This window comes from Thunnus thynnus, chromosome 1 (genome assembly GCF_963924715.1).
Source record: "Thunnus thynnus chromosome 1, fThuThy2.1, whole genome shotgun sequence".
Classification (NCBI taxonomy): domain Eukaryota; kingdom Metazoa; phylum Chordata; class Actinopteri; order Scombriformes; family Scombridae; genus Thunnus; species Thunnus thynnus.
This window is the reverse complement of record NC_089517.1, coordinates 5,414,945-5,433,719: the sequence shown is the minus strand read 5'-3', so window position 1 is coordinate 5,433,719 and position 18,775 is coordinate 5,414,945. Positions and strand designations below refer to the sequence as shown.

The following is an 18,775-nucleotide window of genomic DNA, read 5'->3' as shown; positions in this document are numbered from 1 at the left end:
GCAAAGTTGGGAAACTCTGTCCCGACCGCGTCTGGGAAACTGACCTTCTAAAAGTTTACTTAGTGAGGTTGTTCATATCATTTAACACAAAAATACCAAAATCACTTCCTGGTTCTGACGGTATATTTAGGTGAACTTTGGGTTAATGCAAGGTTTCAAGCTTTTCTTAACGACCGGTCTACGTCAGAAATCTGTATTTTTTTCCGCTGCCTGTCGTGGTTCGAGACAATTTGCTGAAATGACCCAGAAAATGATGGATATGAGATCGGGGGGGGGACTGGTGGTTACAGAAGTGGCCCGGTTCATTTATCGCTTACATTTCCAGGACAGTCTTCAGCTGCTCCAGTTTGGATTTCTTCTCCTCTATTTCGCAGTCGTTGTGCTGTCCTAGTTCTGCTAACAACTGCCTTGTGATGTCCAGCACCTCCTGTTGCCGTTAGAGACGATACAGATGTTCACCACACACAGGCTGGGACATATGAGCGTTAAATATTACAAGTTTAAAACGTATACGATCTTTGTTACCTGCAGTTGTTTTGGTTTCTTCAGCTTTAATTTCCCAGTTTTGTATCCTCCGTATTTTTCAAATAGATCAAAGAACCTGGATGAATTAACAACAAACTTCAAATTAATCAAAAGTTTTAATATTTAAAAATCAGTCACAGAGGTAAAGTTGTAAAGAAGAGATAACCTACATGGGGTTGCGAACTTCCATCTTCATCTTCTGTTTGGGCGTTCTGTCTCCATGGCGGATGACGGCGATGACACAGCGTAGCTCCATCCTGAAAAGTGCACATGTAAGTCTCATCAATCTCATCAATGAGACTCGAAAATGAACACTATGTGGTTTAACTTGTGTTGATAAAATCTTACAACTACAAACATTTACTAATAGTCATGTGGTTACGTTGTTCCTTTCTAAACTCTTGTAAGAGGATGATAAAAAAAATATTTGAAGCCCTTCTAATGAAGTAGAACGACACAAATAAGATGCAAGACTGCAAGAACAATATTAACCAAAAGCTCACACACAGGTCAGACTCTTTGTGTAAAGTTTGAAGTTAAACAGCAGCTCAAACTTTGAGAGGTGGGTTCTAATTTACAACTCAAGCACCTGAAGTCTCAAATGTGTATCAGTTACCGCGGCAACCACCCAGCTTTAGCAGATGTGAATGGGTTTAAACATTTAAGATACATTTCATAACCTGAGAAATGTGTGATTGTGTCTGTCTGACCAACAGCAATTTTATAAAACAATTAGAAAACCATTTATGAACACAACTTAATATTTATGTCTGCAGTGTTTCTATACATCAGGTAACTTCAAGTCTGCTTATTAATACTGTTCATTGTTATTTAAATTACATACAGTCATAGTATTGTCTCAGTTTTCAATCCAGGTGTAGCTGATGAACTCAAAGTAAGTAAAGTTTATTTCTAGAGCACATTTAAACACAGCCTCAGCTGACCAAAGTGCTGTACAAAAGGAAAACATATATATATATATATATATATGTAGGTAGGTAAATTATAATATAATAATACACATGATGATAACTTAGGCACCATCCAAATTAATTTGAAGTACACTGAACACATCTCCACTGCAAACATATTGCTAAACTGGTTTTTCTGGTGTTATGACTCACATGGTCCCTGACGTGGTGGGAACGATGGGGATATCTTCTGCCTCAGTAGGGATGGACCAGGGAATCTGAAACTGAGGAGCCAGCTCTCGCATCACGATGTTCCTACAAGAGTCACGAAGAGACACAAATTCAATCCACAGATCTGAATGAGAAACAACCGACGTCCAGCATGAACGACAGATAAATAAAAAAAACAACGGTACCCGAGGATCTTGGCACAGTCGTCGTAGTACTTCATCGAGTTCTTCACAAAACTGAAACCGTTGACGTCACACACGTAGGAGTGTCCGTTGGCTCGGAGAAGGTCGAAGCCGCACACCGTTTGCTGCAAAAATGTTTTGAGATGCGACAAGCAGAAAATCAGCGATGTAAGAAGGAAGTTTAAGTACAACAAACCAGACGGCATCAATATCATTCTCTTTGTTTACCTTGAACGCTAGACAGACTTTACGCGCCACCAGTTTCTCCATGGCTGAGAGCATGACCGGGTAACGGACCTCCTTGCCCTCGCTGTCTCTCTCCACCTTCCCGTCCAAAGCGGGAGACTTTCGGGCCTCAGCGTGAGCGTAGTCCGGCCCCACAGTGTACACCTGAAGGGGACAGGAAACACCCAAAACCAACAGACATCCTCTCAGTCATTATTTTAAATTTTAAAGTAATGAACTGACTGGAATTATTATTGTTCCACAGCACAAAAAAGTAATATGACACTAAAAAAAACATGAATTAGTTTTTGGGCCTAAGATTAAAATCAACTCTACAATTAATCTTTATTGGAATGATCAGTTACTGGGTAAAAAAACAGGGGAGCTCTGTGATTGGACAGTCTTGCCAATATAAAAACAAGGAAACCACAATCAGGAGTGACATTAAGACTAACCAATCACATTGCACTTTTAAGAGGGAGCGTTTGTTTGTATATAAAATACTGACAACTTTTGCCATCTAGAAGGTGGATGTTTCAGCTGCTGTTTCAAAGGAGGGATATTTATCTAGTGTTGCTAATGCTAGCTTGTTGCTAACACTGTTTTCATGACTGAACTTGAAGAAGCGGGGTTGTATGAGGTACTTATCCATAGTCAGTGTATCACTCGCAGTAGATGGCGGCACAGAAGCTAAGTAATGTACCGCTGTGGACGAGGCCGGCAGCATAATGTAAAAAAAAAAGAAAAAACAAAACAAAACAGTTTAAGTGTACGCTATATTTTTAGAATAATTTCATGCTGCATACTGTATTACACAGCAGCTCTTTCGGTCAGAAAGTGCTGTTGCGACATAAAGTGTGCTGCTGCATGCGTAGGAATATGAAGGTGCTACGGTTGAGAAAATGTAGTGCCAAAGGAAAGGTAAAGGTAAAGCAGTGAAAATATTCTGATATTGGATTTTTTTAAGTGGTTAAAATATGTTTTGCTGCTGGCCCCGTCCACAGCAGTACATTGTTTAGCTTCTGCCTGCTTCTCCTACCTGGGGGGATGCGGACTGCCATCTATACCATCCATATAACCCCACTCTGAAAAATGCGAACTATCCCTTTAACACATTTTTTAAGGATTCTATCAGCCCACAGATCATGTCTGTGTTTTAAAGGGTAGTTTTTTTACAATAAATACTTCAGGGAGACGTTTTAACCAGCTGCTTGCTGGTGGACGGTTCACGGTTCGTTGCTGCCAGTAATCACCGGATACTCTACCTTCACGTCAGTGCCATCTGTTGGCATGAACTCTTCATAGATGTAAGAGCCAGTCTTCCTCACGCTGCTCTCCGGTGAGTACACGCTGCTCCGGCTCCCGATCTACACAAGTCACAGAGTGAGTTGAGTGAGTAAAAAAAAGTACTGTGAAATGACAAAGCCATTAGTTCAGCTGCTCTCTGTGCACAGTCTCTTTAAGATCCATCACTATCAGAACAAAAAGGGCTGCAGCTCCATGTTTGGCAACTGATTTATGATAATGATCCGTCTCTGGCAGAGCAAAAGACTCATGTACTGTTTCAAGTGTTTTATGAGAGGCTACTAAGTGGTGCAGATTAATACCTGTTGTGTTCTACTCTGTTCACTTGATTAACAGTTGCCATTATTACTTAACAGATAAAAGCAGGGGTGTACATTCAAAATGTCAAGACCAGCCCCGGGGCCTGTAACGCTTTTCCAAATATAACACGAGTGCTGTTACTTCAGGCGCACAAGTGCACTTGGATGGAGGTGAGGGGTGGCTAGAGTCTAAAAGCCAAATCAGACCGAAGCCAAACGACGAGTCCAAAGCACTACAATTACAGGGAAAAGTTTCAGTGGTGTGGAAGTCCAACTCACAGTCTGTGAAACACATCAGTTTGTTCCTGCTACATGTACAAGTGTTAGGATAACCAAGCTTTCTGCAGCATTTACATAATTAAATTAAGACCTTTTCAACACCACAAAGAAAGCAATTTAATACTTTTTTTTTTTTTTACAGACACACTGGCCAAAGAAAAGGAAACCAAAGGGGAGAATATGGCCTAAAATTATTTATTTATTTTAGACATTTATATCAGATTTTTGCAGTACTTTCCAGCTGTATATAACAATAATTCTTAGTAAAAAAAAAATCAATTAATGTGACCTGGGCCCCTCTAGGTGGCAGTAAATGATGGCTGGATTAACTAATTACACAATAATTAATTAGTTGATTTAAGTTTTAGTTAAAACTGACACTTGTCTATTATGAGTGGATGAGCTTCCTTGCTACTGTAGCTAGCATTAGCTTAGTTTGCTGCAGGTCTAGTCAGGATGGTTCTGATGGCCTGTGATGACACTGTTGTCTACCGCAGACAAGAAAAACTATATGAAAGACCTTTGTAAACTAAACCTCCTCGTGCATTTTTTTAGTAAAGTGAATTCAATGCTTTTTAAGACTTTTCAAGACCTGCAGATACCCTGTATGATGGTCACACTGGTGTTGACAGGACGGTTACAGGATGGTCACAAATTTGGTGATTTTTTTTTGTAATTACTTGTCAGTTTCATCCCACTAGTAGCATTAAAAGGTTATAATTTATGACTTAAGCATGAAATGAAGGACCTTTCTGAAGAGGCGCTGGCTGCCACCACCAGCAGACGTGGGGTAGTAGATGTAGACGTTGTGGTCCTCGGCACAGACGGGCTTCTCAACGAAAGGCTTCTGGAATATTTCTCCGTTCACCTCCACGTGGTCCTCTCCTTCCACCAGGTTGCACTCTGAGAGATACACACACATACAAAGCAGATGTAAGTCCCATTTCACTACCCTCATAATACACACAGATGTTGCTCGCCCCATCGGTGTTTTATTCCTGAGCCCCCCTGTGGAGCAGCTCTGCGCTCTGAACCATGTGACGTTCATCGGTTGTTGTTAAAAACAGTCGTTACTGTCAAGGAAAGGCACTAGACATAACTGATCGCTCATCGGTTCAGGGACTGCCTCTACGTCACTGTGTAAAAACAGGATTTAAATGCCAGACACAACATATCACAGCACTCAAGTATGGGACACTTGCAACTGCTTCACATTTGATACTATATTTATCCTCAAGCTGAAATAAAACCAATGCAGTCTTAAAATTAACGGCCTCAGGATGCTGCATGAACAGGGGCTGGGGGGGCTGTTTTTCTGACAGATTTTTCTTGAGGAGGAAAAAAAAAAGAAATCTTCCAGAATGAAATCAAGAGGTGGAGGGAATGTAGTTAACTTTGTATTGTCTTTACTCCCATTTGCTGTAACTGCAAAGTAAAAAAAAAAAAGATATATTGATTATCAATAGCAGACTGACCATCTGGTTTATCTGGGTCACGGTTCAGCACAGCATAGCGTGGTAGATCTATCCCTTCCTCCTGCAGGATGCGGTACACCTCCCTCCTGGAAAAACATGAACAAATGTTAATTAAAAAACTATGATCGTTGTTGTCTTTCAACCAATACTGGAAATATATAGACATGTTTTAATCATTGAAAAATTCCTAATCTATGAATATGCAAACGTTTTTCATGTCAAAGGTTTAACTGCTGGACACAATATGTCTCCTGCTTCACTTCAAAGTCCATTCTCAGTGTTTGTGCACTGGAGGCGTCACGTTTCCACATCACGTTTGTGTGAGCTGCATACTGCACAATGGCTCCCAGCTAGTTGTGATGTCACAAATCACGCTCGTAGGTAGGCGCACGTGTTAAAACTGCAACTTGAGCTGAGTGCAAAAGCAGCGGATGAATGTGAGAAATGGCCTTCTAGTGTCAGTCTCTGGACATATATTATGCACAGTGAAGCTCAAACATCCAAAATGACAAAAAACACATTTTTTAAGAGGAGGAAGGGGACTTGGAGCTATGTGGATTTACCTGTCCTGTATGTAGTACTGCATGTTCAGGTCATTGAGGAGCAGAGGGTTTCTCAGTTTGGCATAGCTCACTGCCTTATCCAGCGGGAATCCTGGTTGATATGCAAAGAATTTATTCAATAATTATAGAAAACATCCTGTTAAAAGTTACAGATTTTACAAGATTCAAAAAAATACTGAAACATTGTTGGGACACTCACATGGCACAGAATGACTCTGTTCAAGGTTCACCAAGTTGAATTTAAGACATTTTAAGATATTTTTAAACACACATACTTGTTTCATAATCTCATCGTTATTTGTAAATTGAATTTAAGACTTTTTAAAATCTTCTATGAGGCTTTTTTTGTTGAGGAAACTGAAAGCTTTTGAACAGAATTTTCCGGACCTGCGGATTCTCTGTGTATCAGACTAAAAACATAATGCTGACATTGTGTTACAAGACAGACACTGTGTTTAATGTGTAAATGGTTGAACAGCTGATAAGGAGCCCATGTGATCACTCAATGCATGAAAACACAAAAAAATGCATGTTTAGAAACCCTATAGAGTCGTCTAGTTGAATATAGGCCCTTTAGGGTGAATAGAGAAAACCTGTTTATCTTCTCAGTGCAGGTGATCACTACTCTGTCTATCTTTGTTTGTGTGTGTCAAAGACAGTCGTACCCTTGGAGTGGAAGGAGATGAGGCAGTCACACAGAGGCCATTTGTCCACGGGCTCGTTGAGGATGACGTCCTCTGGGAAGATGACCACGGTGATGTACTCAAACCTGCACAGCCTCTCCAGGATCTGGGTCATCGGCTTGGACTTGGACTTCTTCATCATGCAGCAGATCCCCACCATGATCTGTTGCTCCGGGGGCTGGATGAGGAGGAGAAAGAGAGCGATGTTGTAGTGAACCGTTGAAGGGCACGAGAAATACAATGGCGGCTTTGTCCCGCAAATCTCCCAAAAAATCTCATAGCAAAGAACTGACTGTGCATAGAAATAGCTACACATATCAACAGAGAGAGATGGCTGTAGTGTCTGCTACTTTATGAAAGTAGAAAATAGAAAAGATGAAGACCTACTATGGCTGTCAAGGGTGCTGAGTGTTAATTTAGGGCACTTTCACACCTGTGGTTCGGTTGGAACCAGTCATAATAAAGTTATTTCCTTCCTTTTTAGTTCTGGTCTGCGTAGCGGTCACACCAACATTTTACAAACGACCGAGTCAGTTTTGGTGGGGAAATCAAATTGATTGAAAAAGTTATGCAGACTTTTTACTGAACATTGTGACACAAGAGCTCACAAAGAAATTAATGAGCGTCATCGCTCAAGACTGTAACTCCGACGTTATTTTATGAACAGTGACATCCAGGGAGGAACTGGACAAATGAGAATGTCACTATTTATTATGAGCTCTATTTAACTAAATGTATTTCTGGTAATGATATGTTAGGACTATTTTTAAGTAGAAAAAGCCTAAACAGGGGGACAGGGGTCACAAATTAGCCTTAGCTAGAAATCCTATATGCAACACATCTGTTTCATGTTATTTTAACCTGTGACAATGTTGTTTGCATCGTCCCTGACAAATAAACTAATAAATATAATGGATAAAAAGAAATGTATTTTACCATAATATTACCCTGGGAGGTGGTAACTATGTGCATACCATCGTTACAATATATACATTGCCTTTACATATTGTTTATGACACAGTTTACTTCACAGTAACGAGCAGCAGATTTAATTGTAATGATAAAATCACAAATCTACTATCATACAATCCTGCTGTTTGTCTGTTTTGCTTTCACGCTACAACTACGCTGCTCCAGAGTCGGCCTGGTAGTGGATCGAGACCCACTTTTTCAAGCACTCTCAATCCAGTAGTTTAGTCCGCATCGACTGGCTTCACTCCAGCCAAAACAAATCATTTTAAAACTCTTAAGAATCGGTGTGAAAGCACCCTGAAAGCCATCTGCTGATGACTCATCTGTGATTTTCACAGATGATCTGCTGCTTTTGTAGCCAGCACAGATAGCTCAGGAAAGGAACAGATTATAGTAAAAAAAGATTATGTGGTTTGACAGAAGTCTCCCACCGAGTCTGTGTCTTCGTCGTCCTCATACAGCTCCATGTCTGTCCTCATGCTATCCTCCAGGACCTCGCTCTCATCGTCCTCGCAGCCCACGAAGAATCTGGGAGCGCCACGCCGGCTCTCGCCCGGGCTGTTGGGCTCTGACATCACAGTCCCCCGCGGCAGCCCTCAGCGTCCCACCGCGCCATCGTACACCAACACACCGCCGGAGCGGGCCGCCGATGGAAGGGCACGAGGCCTGGGGAGAGGGACGGGTCCACTCTGCCTGGGCTGGACAGCAGAGCTTGAAGACGAAGGTGTGGATGAAGGCAGAGGAGCAGAACAACACTGAATGAGCGGGACTCAAACGTAAAAGGTTATGTGAGAAACGACGGTGTTGGTCAGTCCTCTGTAACGACGTCTTTGCTCAAGTTTCTCATTCTTCATTTAGTAAATTCCCATCTCATATGTCTGGCTTTGGTTTCTCCAGAGTCTTCATCAACCTGGAGGCTACAGCTCCAATTATCTGGTGACAGTCCTTTCCTCCATTTGTATATAAGACTGACAGTCCTGCAAGAGAAACGAAACATTGGATATTATTTTTGCAGTTGTTTCATATGCAACATGCATCATAGTGTTGAGTATTATTCATTTGGGTGCCCACTAATCACAGTTACAGTCTCACTGCGCTCAAGGATATATTATAAAACATACACCCCTCATGGATGTTTGTTTTCACGTGGAAAGAAAATAAATCAAATATATCTAACATTAGCATCTAATGTTAATGTAAAAGTCACACATAAGCAGGAAAATTTTCTGTGAATTGAAACACCTTATACGATATTTTACGTAAACTAGAAAACTGCTTTTATTTTGGATAATGTTCGTCAACTGCAACAAAGGTCCAGAAATATGCAGAATTATTGTCAACTCAACAAATGTTACTCTATGGTTTTCTTGGGATTTTATTAAAATGTTATATTTCCTGTATATACTGTTCAATTTGTTCAGTTAATGTGAGTTGTGTGTAAAATATTAGGCAACAAACAATTAAATAAAAAATGTGTATGTATTCTTATTCCACCCAATAATTTCTCAAAAAGGAAATTAGTCAATTAATTGATCGACACAAAATTAATTGGCAGCAATTTTTATAATCAAATAATGGTCATTTTTTAAAGAAAAAATGCTAAAAAAATTAGCTCGTTGCAGCTTCTTGAATGTGAGGTTTTAAAGCGTTTCTGTGTCATACACCATCATAAACAGAATTAAATATAAAATTAATAAAATCCTTTCAGTGCTTATCCTTGTTAAAAAGCATGCAATGTTTTTGTTTTTTCCAGTACAGTCCCATTATGCCAGGTTATATAGGTAGTTTTGGCCTCTGCACAGTAAAACACAGTGTCTGGCACCGCAAATCATGGCTGATATACCGTCACTTTCAAAAAGAAATGGTTGAGTGCTTGAGCAATAATTACCTCCAGTGCTTACTCTACTGTTGAACATTTAGCCCTGACGCTGCAGTCTGGTGCTGCGAAACAGCAGGAGCACAAGCTCTGATCTGCATTTCCATCACCACTAAACATAAGGCAGTCATGGAGACTCTCTGGCACGCTATAAGACACCCATGTGAACAACAAACCACTTCACCATCAGGCACAGTCACTCTAGCCCTTGTGTCTCACTAGGGACATTTTTGGCTTTTTAAATTGCAAATTTTTGATTATTTTGGCTGTGTTAAACCTGCAGTGCAGAACTTTTACATATAAATAAACGCCAAACAGGTTCACACAGTGCTGATTAAGTCTATCGCCGCCAGGTAAATCTCTCTGTATTTCACAGTATACAGAGTTTTTAAATCTGATGTCAGTGGCGACATTCCCGCGCTGGCCAGATTAATGCACACTGCACATGCTCTATGGACAAAGCATCCTGCACACCAGAGACATCTGCCAGCCGGGTGGCTAATTTCCGGTTAGCCCTCTGCTAACTTGAACGGGGCTAAAATAATTCAATCGTGCGGCTCTTCTAGACTTTCCAAATATTATCAGACCAAATGGACCAAATTCTGATAGTGAAAGGAGTCATTTCACTCAAAACAGTTTATCTACTGTTTTACAGCTGCTACAGTATACAGCATAAATTTCAACAAGGGTGTGGATTCAACTTCCATTCATATAATAAATCTATAATAAACTGTGTAGCCAAAATAAAGACACTCAGATCTTTATGGACATAAATGAACCCATTTAAACTGTAATTTTTGATCCCACGGCCAATACAGCATAAAATCATGCATTCTATTATATAAGGCTTTCAATCTAGAGCCCCGACTTCAAAATTGTAGTTTTTATTATTTTCCACCAGACTGAGCCATTTTCTCATGTTTGTCCTTTGGGGCAAATACATGTTATTTTCCTGGTTTTCACCAAGGGAAGCGCTGCTGTATTACGGAGCACATGTAGCAAATGTATGCAACTAAAATGATGTGCGTGTGTGTTGATATGGATGTTGGAGAGTGGTGTGTGCAGCTAGAGAAATAGAAATTATATGGTACTGAAGGTCTCTCTCCCTCAAAAACTGGAATTTAAAGGGTTAAAATTCTGAAACTGAATGAATATTTTGTAGTGATGATCAGAACTGAAGTTGGTTAAAAAATTTAACTCAATGAAAGTGGAAAATAATATAAATATATAGTATTATTATGTCAGTTTTAATGAAGGGAACATTTTTGTCCTCTAAATGATGTCTTCAAATGTGACACTGAACAAAAAATATGTATGCATCAAAATCAATGTTGTTGCTAATCATTGACATATCCCAGACTGTGAAAAAATAAAAATAAAAAAATTCCCCCTAGCATTTAGAATATACAAAATTATTAATTTTTTGTGTTGTTTCCATAAAAAACAGTGGCATTATGTAAGCTGGCTTTTAAAGGGTTAAAATTCTGAAAATGAAGGAATATTTTGTAGTGATGATCAGGCCTGAAGTTGGTTAAAAGATTTAACTCTGTGAAAGTGGAAAATATTAACATATAATATTTTATGGCAGTTTTTCTGACAGACATTTGCGTGAGGCACAAGGGTCAAAACTGACTGTTTGTAGTTGAAAACAGTGTTATTAGCAATAAGCAGCCTAGAAGGGGTCCACATGAGACAATAAACAAAACACAGAACTGTCCAAAGCCTTGGGGATCTCAAACTGAGGGAACACAAATAAAGCTGCAAAAAAGGACAAGTTCTCTCCAAAGAATTTGGTTGTTTATTTAAAAGGTCCTGTGACCTAAAAAAAAGCTCTTTAATCTTCCTAAGATCCACAGATAACAGCAAACCATGTAGGCAACATTTTTAATCTTTATTAGTCAATTAATCAATCTAGAGAAAATTAATCTGCAATGTCTTTTTTTGGGGGGGGGCCAAACATTCACTGGATCCAGCTTCTAAAATTAGAGCATTTGATGTTTTCTTTGTTTTCTATGATAGTAAATTAGTTTTTTGGACTCTTGACCAGAAAAAACAAGCAATGTGAATGTCAACTTACACTTCGGGAAATTGTGATGGGCACTTTTCACCGTTTCTGGACATTTTACAGATGATTAGTCAAGAAAATAATCCACAGATTAGTTGATAATAAAATTGTTTAAAACATTTAGCAAATAGCAGATCAATGAAAGCTTTGTGTGACTGCAGGAAAAGCCTACTGCTGTCTTCCACCAATTAAATGTTCTTGAGAAAATCTATTAAAAAAAGGGGGAAAGATATTGAGTAGATGTATTTTTGAGGAAATTATCTTTCCATTTAAACACAATTATTACTAAAGTATAATGCTTTTATGTTGGTTGACTGGTTGGTCAAGGGTGATGATTCATTCATCTTTTGTTACTAGTCTACTAAACAGATTCACACATACAGTAGAATACATGCATATACATTTAGAGCAGTGCAAATACGCAAACAGGGATTCATTCAGGTCAAGTGTGTGGCTGGAAAGTTTTACTACTTTATAAATGTTTTACTCCTGCCTGGTACACAAGTAGAGAAATTCATTCTTACTCCCATTTTGGCACTCAGTTAATTTAAAATAAACTCCTTCCGTGCCTAAGTGGATTAGTGTTTCAGAGCTTGAGCATAACAGTTAATCTCTTCTATTACACCTGCTTACTCAGGCTACCACAGCTACCACTAAGGACACTGAGGTCATGTGTGTTTTATGTTTTATGGGACTTTAGGGGTTCAGGTGACCCGGAGTAAAGTTTACATTCTGCAATTTCATGCTACAAATGAGAGCTTTGGGATGAAACCCCTGTATCTGCATAGAAAAACAGTCTTGTTTTAACCTTGATAAAAATGCATTTTCAACAGAATCCTGTTGGTTTTTAGAGGGTTTTAATAAAGCTAGAAACTTAGAAATTTTCTCAACCCAATGGACTGTAACAACATGGTGGGTTTTAAAGGCTGATTTGACAAAGTATTAGTAAGGTGTTCGTAGTAAAGCCTGATCACAAACTCAAATTTGCAAGTGAAAGTTTACTGAAGGTCAATGATATGACAGAGCCAAGGCTGCATTTGCACCATTCAACTCTAGTCCAGCTTCTTATTAATATTGCCCTTTGACCTCCTAACTTCATATCATACATGTCTGAGGTTCTGGATTTCTTTCCATTCCTAAACTTGCCCTATTCCTCATTTTCCGTGTTTCTTGTCTCACAAACCTTCACCTCTACCTCACCTTGAACCGGATGACTCAGGACTTCTTGCTTGGGCAGGCTCAACTGCCTCCTGCAGAGCTGGAGTCTGCCAGAATCTGTTCCAACCTTTAATCTAGTGAGCAGTGGAGCCTGAGTCTGCACCAGAACTTGTTTCATTAAAACTACTTTGTCCCTGCCTCGTTTACTTGACGTTTATTGACAGGAGAAAGTTTTAAATATCTTTTACCTGACAGTTTGGACCGAATGAACTTGCAGACTGAACAGGGTGTGTGGGGGTTTAATTTATTACCAGATCTAGATTTCTAAAAGCCACGTGCCTGTGGTTATGTGCATAGCCTCCTTTCTACTTTCTAAAGTCAGATACCAATCATTTCTAGCCTAAGGGTCTTCACATTTGACTATTTTTAGACCCATAAAGGATCGAGCATTTCCCCACCGGAACTCTACTCTGTATGGACTAATAGAGAGTCCAAACTGTGCTTCCTAATAACCTTTTGCACACTGCAAGAAGTAAAGTTCTGGTGGGGAAATGCTGATCCTTTATTTATTCTTATGGGAACTCTGGGAGAAATGAATCCCTTCAAATAAAAAATAAAATAAATAGAAAATTATTTACATTATCAATTAATTTGCAGATTAGTTTCATGTTTAAATCGATTTCTTGTTTTGCCAAAACAGTCCAAAAGGCAAAGACATTCAGTTTGCTATCACACAATACAAAGATGAGCAAGAAATCCACACAACTGAGAAGCTGGAACTTGGGAATATTTGGCATTTTTGTTTGGAAAAGACTTTTTGGATTTTATGAATACTTCATGATTAATTTTCTGACGATCTAATCATTTAATCATGTAATTGTTTCAGCTGTTTTTGAATCTAAATCAATAGCTAAACTGTATTCAGGGTCCCTTCAAGATGTTAAGCAGGACAGAGAACGAGTTTTTTGTTGGGTTTTTTTTTTTTTAATAAGGAGGCTTGGACTAATGACCTCAGTAAATCTAAAATCCTGGCTTTGGACCTGGCAACCAAGGCAGCATTTCAGTGCAGTCAGTATGTGCATTTCCTATCACAGTGACTGTTAATAAAAATAGTTTATGTACTGCAGAAAAAGTACTAATGTTATAGCTCCTGTCTCCCTTTGTAAAGGCCCTGCCAGGTTTAACTGTATGTATTCTTAAGGCACAAGGCCGGATGTTAAAGGGTAGGGTCACAGATTTTTAAGTATGTCTTAAAGGTGTGTTTGTGGTAATTTGATAAAAACACAACTTTAATTAGGAAAATGCAATGTGCAAGCACAGCGAAGACAGAATAATAAGGGTGTTATAGATGGATTTTTATTTTGTTTATCTATTTTAATGGATTTATCACATGTGCATTAGTCTCAAATTGCTTTTGACACTTGTTCTGTCTTGTCTTGTCTTGACAGTCATCTGTAAAGCACTGTGAACTGTACTGACCTGTAGGAGAGGTGGCATACAGACGCAATTTGATTGATTGATTGATTCTAAAACAGGAACCTTCCACAAGAGTATGCAATATGCAGCACCCAGCTGTTATTGGACTCTTGTGGTGCAAAATCCCAAACAAATTTACAAGAAATAAAAATGACTTTTTACTTCATTTGGGCACCTGTTGTTTAAAGAAAGGCTTGAAAAATTGTGAACCCATCCTGAACCAAAAAATAATCTTACAGCAACTAGCGTTAGCAGGAAGGTTAAGTAACTCAACCACCTGGGACTGATGGATGTTGCGACCGTTAGTTAATAACTAACGTTACGTTACTGCATCAAGTCCATTAAAGCTGTGTGCAAATGTACGTTATTGTAAAGAGATGTTAGCAATACCAAGGCGCTGGTACATTGGATAATAACACTACTAAAGGGTAGCATTAGCATGTAAAACGAACCTCATTCTCGACAGCCCATACATACATACAGTAGGCTTACTTCTACAAAACGTCATTTGGCGACGAAATTAAGGTGAGCTCCCGTTAAATTTAGCAGCACATTCAGCTAATGTTAGCATTCAGCTTAGCTTAGCACCCCCGGCTGGTTCGGCAATGTAACGTAAACAAGTCTTCCAGAGCCATTTTGTCTGCATTTTGAAGCAAATATAAAACGTCTGTGCGTTTGTTTATGTTAACGCCTTTAAGACTGAGAGCATGTCGATGATATTTCCGTCACCAGCGAGTAACAAATTAATGAACTCACAGTGTGGCTGGAGGGTTTGTGTCGCTGCCATCAGTCCGCTTCCTTTTACTCTTGACAGTGAAACTAACCTTATGTTTTTCAGTTTGACGCACGGATGATCAACGCATAAACCGACCAATGGGAAAGGAGAATGACTTCGAGGAGGCGTGACGCAAAAAACACACGAGCCAATAAGCAACGACCACAGTCTGTTGCCGAGCATAGAGAGGAGAAGAGCGCCAGCGGCCTCTAGTGTTAGAGAGGCGTCTATCCGTCTAAATATCCTAAATTACCTTTTAATTCATTTTAAAAGAGCAACTTTAGCCCAAAAGAATTAACATTTCACTATTTGTAGTCTTCCTACCTCGAATTATAGGTCTATTCCACTACGTTTCAGAGGGAAATATTGTTTTTATCATTTTAAAAACAATACGTATTATTATTTATTGTCCTCTACTCCAATACATTTATTTGACACACATATTTACTAGTTACTTTGAAGATTAAGACTGAGATTTTGAATGAAGGACTTTACGTTGTAATGGAGTAATGTGGAGTAATGGGTCTGAATACTTGTATCCCACCATTGGACAGCTATGGAAATAATTTATGTTACTTCCGGTTTCCGGTGTTTGTTTCCGGTGTAATGCTTAAATTTTTTGACTACATGTGTTTGTGTCTAATGCTATTTATAGCTGACTATAGCCTACAATAGTTTTATTATTAATATTATTATTTTGTACTTTTTTTTATACATTCATGGCCAGTTGGTGCATCTGTGGGAGTTTACTTCCAATAGTATCACTGACCAATCTTGATTGAACTCTTTATTGACTTGTGTTTTGTGAAATGTGTGTTTTGCACCTCAGGGCCACTGTAATCTTTATATTTTTCTTTTTTTTTAATGACAGAATATGCACAAACCAATATACTACATGTGTTTCTGCTACTAGTTCCACTATAATTTACTATCACTAAATTACTAGTCCCACTACTGCCATTACATCTCAATGATTGTACTGTATTACATGAATCCAACAACAGGAAATGTTCTGAAGGCTTCTCTGACTCGAACTCAGCATTTTTAAAGGTGACCCTGCCCTCTTTCAATATAGAGTCAGCAGAGCGAACCGCCTGCCTGCTGCAGCTGCTGCCAACATTGACGCAAGTGTGTCTCTGAGCTTCCCTGTGCAGACCGGAGCCTGTTTGACCAACGCACCACCCAGTCGATTACATACCTGTGTGCAGGCCAGCTGGGGCTGCTGCTGCTGCTGCTGCTGCTGCTGCTGCTGTGAACTTCTCTGAGTCACAGTGGGCCGCTATACTACTTATGAAAAGAGCATTTTATAAACAGCAGGCATGCAAACAAGGCTCTTCTCAAATCAAACTGAACATGGAGAAGAGAGGGTGTACCCACTTGCACAAATATTGTCTGTATGCAACATAAAAATATGTTTGTCCTCCTGGCGTAAGATTATTTTTTTTATCATAATCAGCTACAATTAACACTAAAACTCACATATGGTGTTTGTGCTGCGTCACCCACTGTATATAGTTGGAACAGAGTATCTTTAGGTAGCGGTCAAGAGGCAGCTTTTCTCAGATTTTCACTCAGATTTACCTAAATGATCCTTGCCTTCACTGCCTCCGGCTCCTCTCACAAAGACCCTCTGTAAAGCAGACCCTCTGCTGCTCAGTGCCCTCATATGGCTTCTATTTGCCAAATTCAGGGGTGTTTCACTCCCGGCGACTTACAGCAACAGGTCAGACCAGGACAAGGAGTCTCATTATGAATGCAGTTCCAGTCTCTGTACCTCTGGGCTGCTGCTGCTGCTGGTGGTTGCTTCGGTCTCTGGGCCCCTGGAGGAACCCTATCAGCTTATCCCACCTTTAACTGGCTGTTCATACTGTCAGGTTGTTCCTTAAACTGCACAACAGGTGGATGCGGAGGGAAGCCATGTGGGTGATGCAACCCTTAGATTAAGGTGTGGCATGTGGAAATTTCCACCAAAGGTTAAGTAAGCACTTCATCATTCTTTATAACATGTGCGCTTGAGTAGACCAGCCCAGATGTGGTTTTGAAATGAAAGGATACAGCTGATGATGTTCTATATTTCTCTTTTTAATGAATCCAAAACCTGATATGTCTTATTCCTCCGTGTCGCAGAGCTTCATTGTTGTTTGTGGTGTCCTGAAAAGGCTGACTACAGTAATACATTGGAGCAGTTAGGGGGTTAAGTGCCTTGCGCAAGGGCTCTGCTCCGCTCTTTCACTTCCTTACCCAGATTTCTCCTGCCAGTCCAGGTATTGAACCGACAACCTTCTGATCAGGAAGCTGCTTCTCAATTTGAACATATCAGACGTTCATATTAAATATTAATGTTTGATTAAAGAGTTTAAATGATCAACAGTAACCTGCTTGTGTTACAATAAGAACATTTATCTTTATCTTTATCTACATTGTTATCATCACTGTGAAATGCTTTTGAACAATGAACACATTATAAATAGACTTTTGTCACAATTTGTCACTTTATCTCAACAGGATACACCTCTCTTTTCATCTGAGTCACTTTTTATATAGTTTTGCAATCATGTGAAAACAGAAAGAGACTGAAATGTCAGTGACAATACCTGTGAGGCTGGATGTACTGAAACACTAAATAAACAATCAGAGACAGAAATACAGGCAACAGAAACCTGTTTATACAATCACAAATCTTACATCTTCTCAATTTCATGCGGGAATAAAACTGCACATCATTCATCCTGCACCCTGACTCTGAATACTGTATCAATATTAAACACATATTTCTTTATTTCAGTCTTTGAGTTACCAGAAACTAAAATAAAATAACAATAACCTGTAAGAATTAATAATAAGTCAGCCATAATAATAATAAATCTACAAACTCTTTTCTCCTCTTTCAGTGTCCCTCTAATTACAGTCACTTAAGAAACCCTATCAAGGAGCTACAGTGGCTTTAAGTTGTTTTAACACATTTGAACATGTCCTGTTTGACCCGGCTCAGTACTTATGGTGTCAGAAAGCCATATAAAACACGTACAAGACGTCTTTCAGAAAGTGAAGGCACGTGTCACAACACCCGTGCAGTTATGCGAGTAACGCAGCGGTTAATGACTCAGGGTGTTGAGTAAACGCAGGCTGGTTGCGGTCTGGCTCCCGGTTATCAGCTGTGTTTTCCAGCTCTGCTCAGTGAGAAGAGAGGCTGTTCTGTACTCAGCCAGAAGGAAACAGTGTTCTGTCAGAAACACTCCGAACAAGTCCACAGATTAAGTATTCATTCTCATTTTCGCAGAGAAAAGTAGACATGCACGAACACGCGCAGATGTGCGTTCAAGTTCATCGCGGTTGGGAAAAACTGTAACTGTAATTTCAAGGACTTTCATGTTTTCACTGATTGATGACGTGACATGGAGCCAGTGACCACCGGGATAATAAAAACACTTAGAAAACCCGCTGGAAAAAACTGAAAATGCTTGGTCATGAAGTTAGAAACAAGACGGTTTTTCATTTTTGCAAACATTCAATGGAACCAACAGCAAAGACTGTAAACTCTTACTTAATTGCACAAAAAGGAATGTTCAATATTTATAATGGACACGCATGTGAAAAATAGACTATGTCAACTCATCATGGGCATTTTTTTTTTTTTTAAAGATCCTCTCCAGTCGTGTTTAAGACATATAAAAGTACACTGGAGACTTCAAGTTTCCACATCACACTTGTGTACGTTGCATATTGGACAACAATTAGCTCCAAACTAGTTGTAAATTCACAAATCATGGCTGTA

General features: G+C 39.4%; 1 protein-coding gene across 17 annotated transcripts in view; it reads right to left on the bottom strand.

Moving 5' to 3' along the window:
• ppip5k1a (diphosphoinositol pentakisphosphate kinase 1a) overlaps positions 1 to 15,087 on the bottom strand; it is a 36,868-nt gene extending 21,781 nt beyond the window's left edge. For all 17 annotated transcript variants that reach the window (XR_010931247.1, XM_067609197.1, XM_067608608.1 and 14 more), the window contains exons 1-13: positions 14,982 to 15,087; positions 8,082 to 8,627; positions 6,661 to 6,856; positions 5,996 to 6,086; positions 5,433 to 5,518; positions 4,706 to 4,860; positions 3,340 to 3,441; positions 2,078 to 2,239; positions 1,853 to 1,974; positions 1,650 to 1,751; positions 696 to 782; positions 526 to 601; positions 318 to 427 (exon numbers count right to left, since the gene is read on the bottom strand). Coding sequence is in view for 16 of the 17 variants with exons in the window: in XM_067609197.1 (XP_067465298.1) it covers positions 318 to 427; positions 526 to 601; positions 696 to 782; positions 1,650 to 1,751; positions 1,853 to 1,974; positions 2,078 to 2,239; positions 3,340 to 3,441; positions 4,706 to 4,860; positions 5,433 to 5,518; positions 5,996 to 6,086; positions 6,661 to 6,856; positions 8,082 to 8,225 (1,433 nt within the window). In the remaining variant the exon portion in view is untranslated. The remainder of the gene's footprint in view (positions 1 to 317; positions 428 to 525; positions 602 to 695; positions 783 to 1,649; positions 1,752 to 1,852; positions 1,975 to 2,077; positions 2,240 to 3,339; positions 3,442 to 4,705; positions 4,861 to 5,432; positions 5,519 to 5,995; positions 6,087 to 6,660; positions 6,857 to 8,081; positions 8,628 to 14,981) is intronic.
• Positions 15,088 to 18,775: the final 3,688 nt, after the last annotated feature.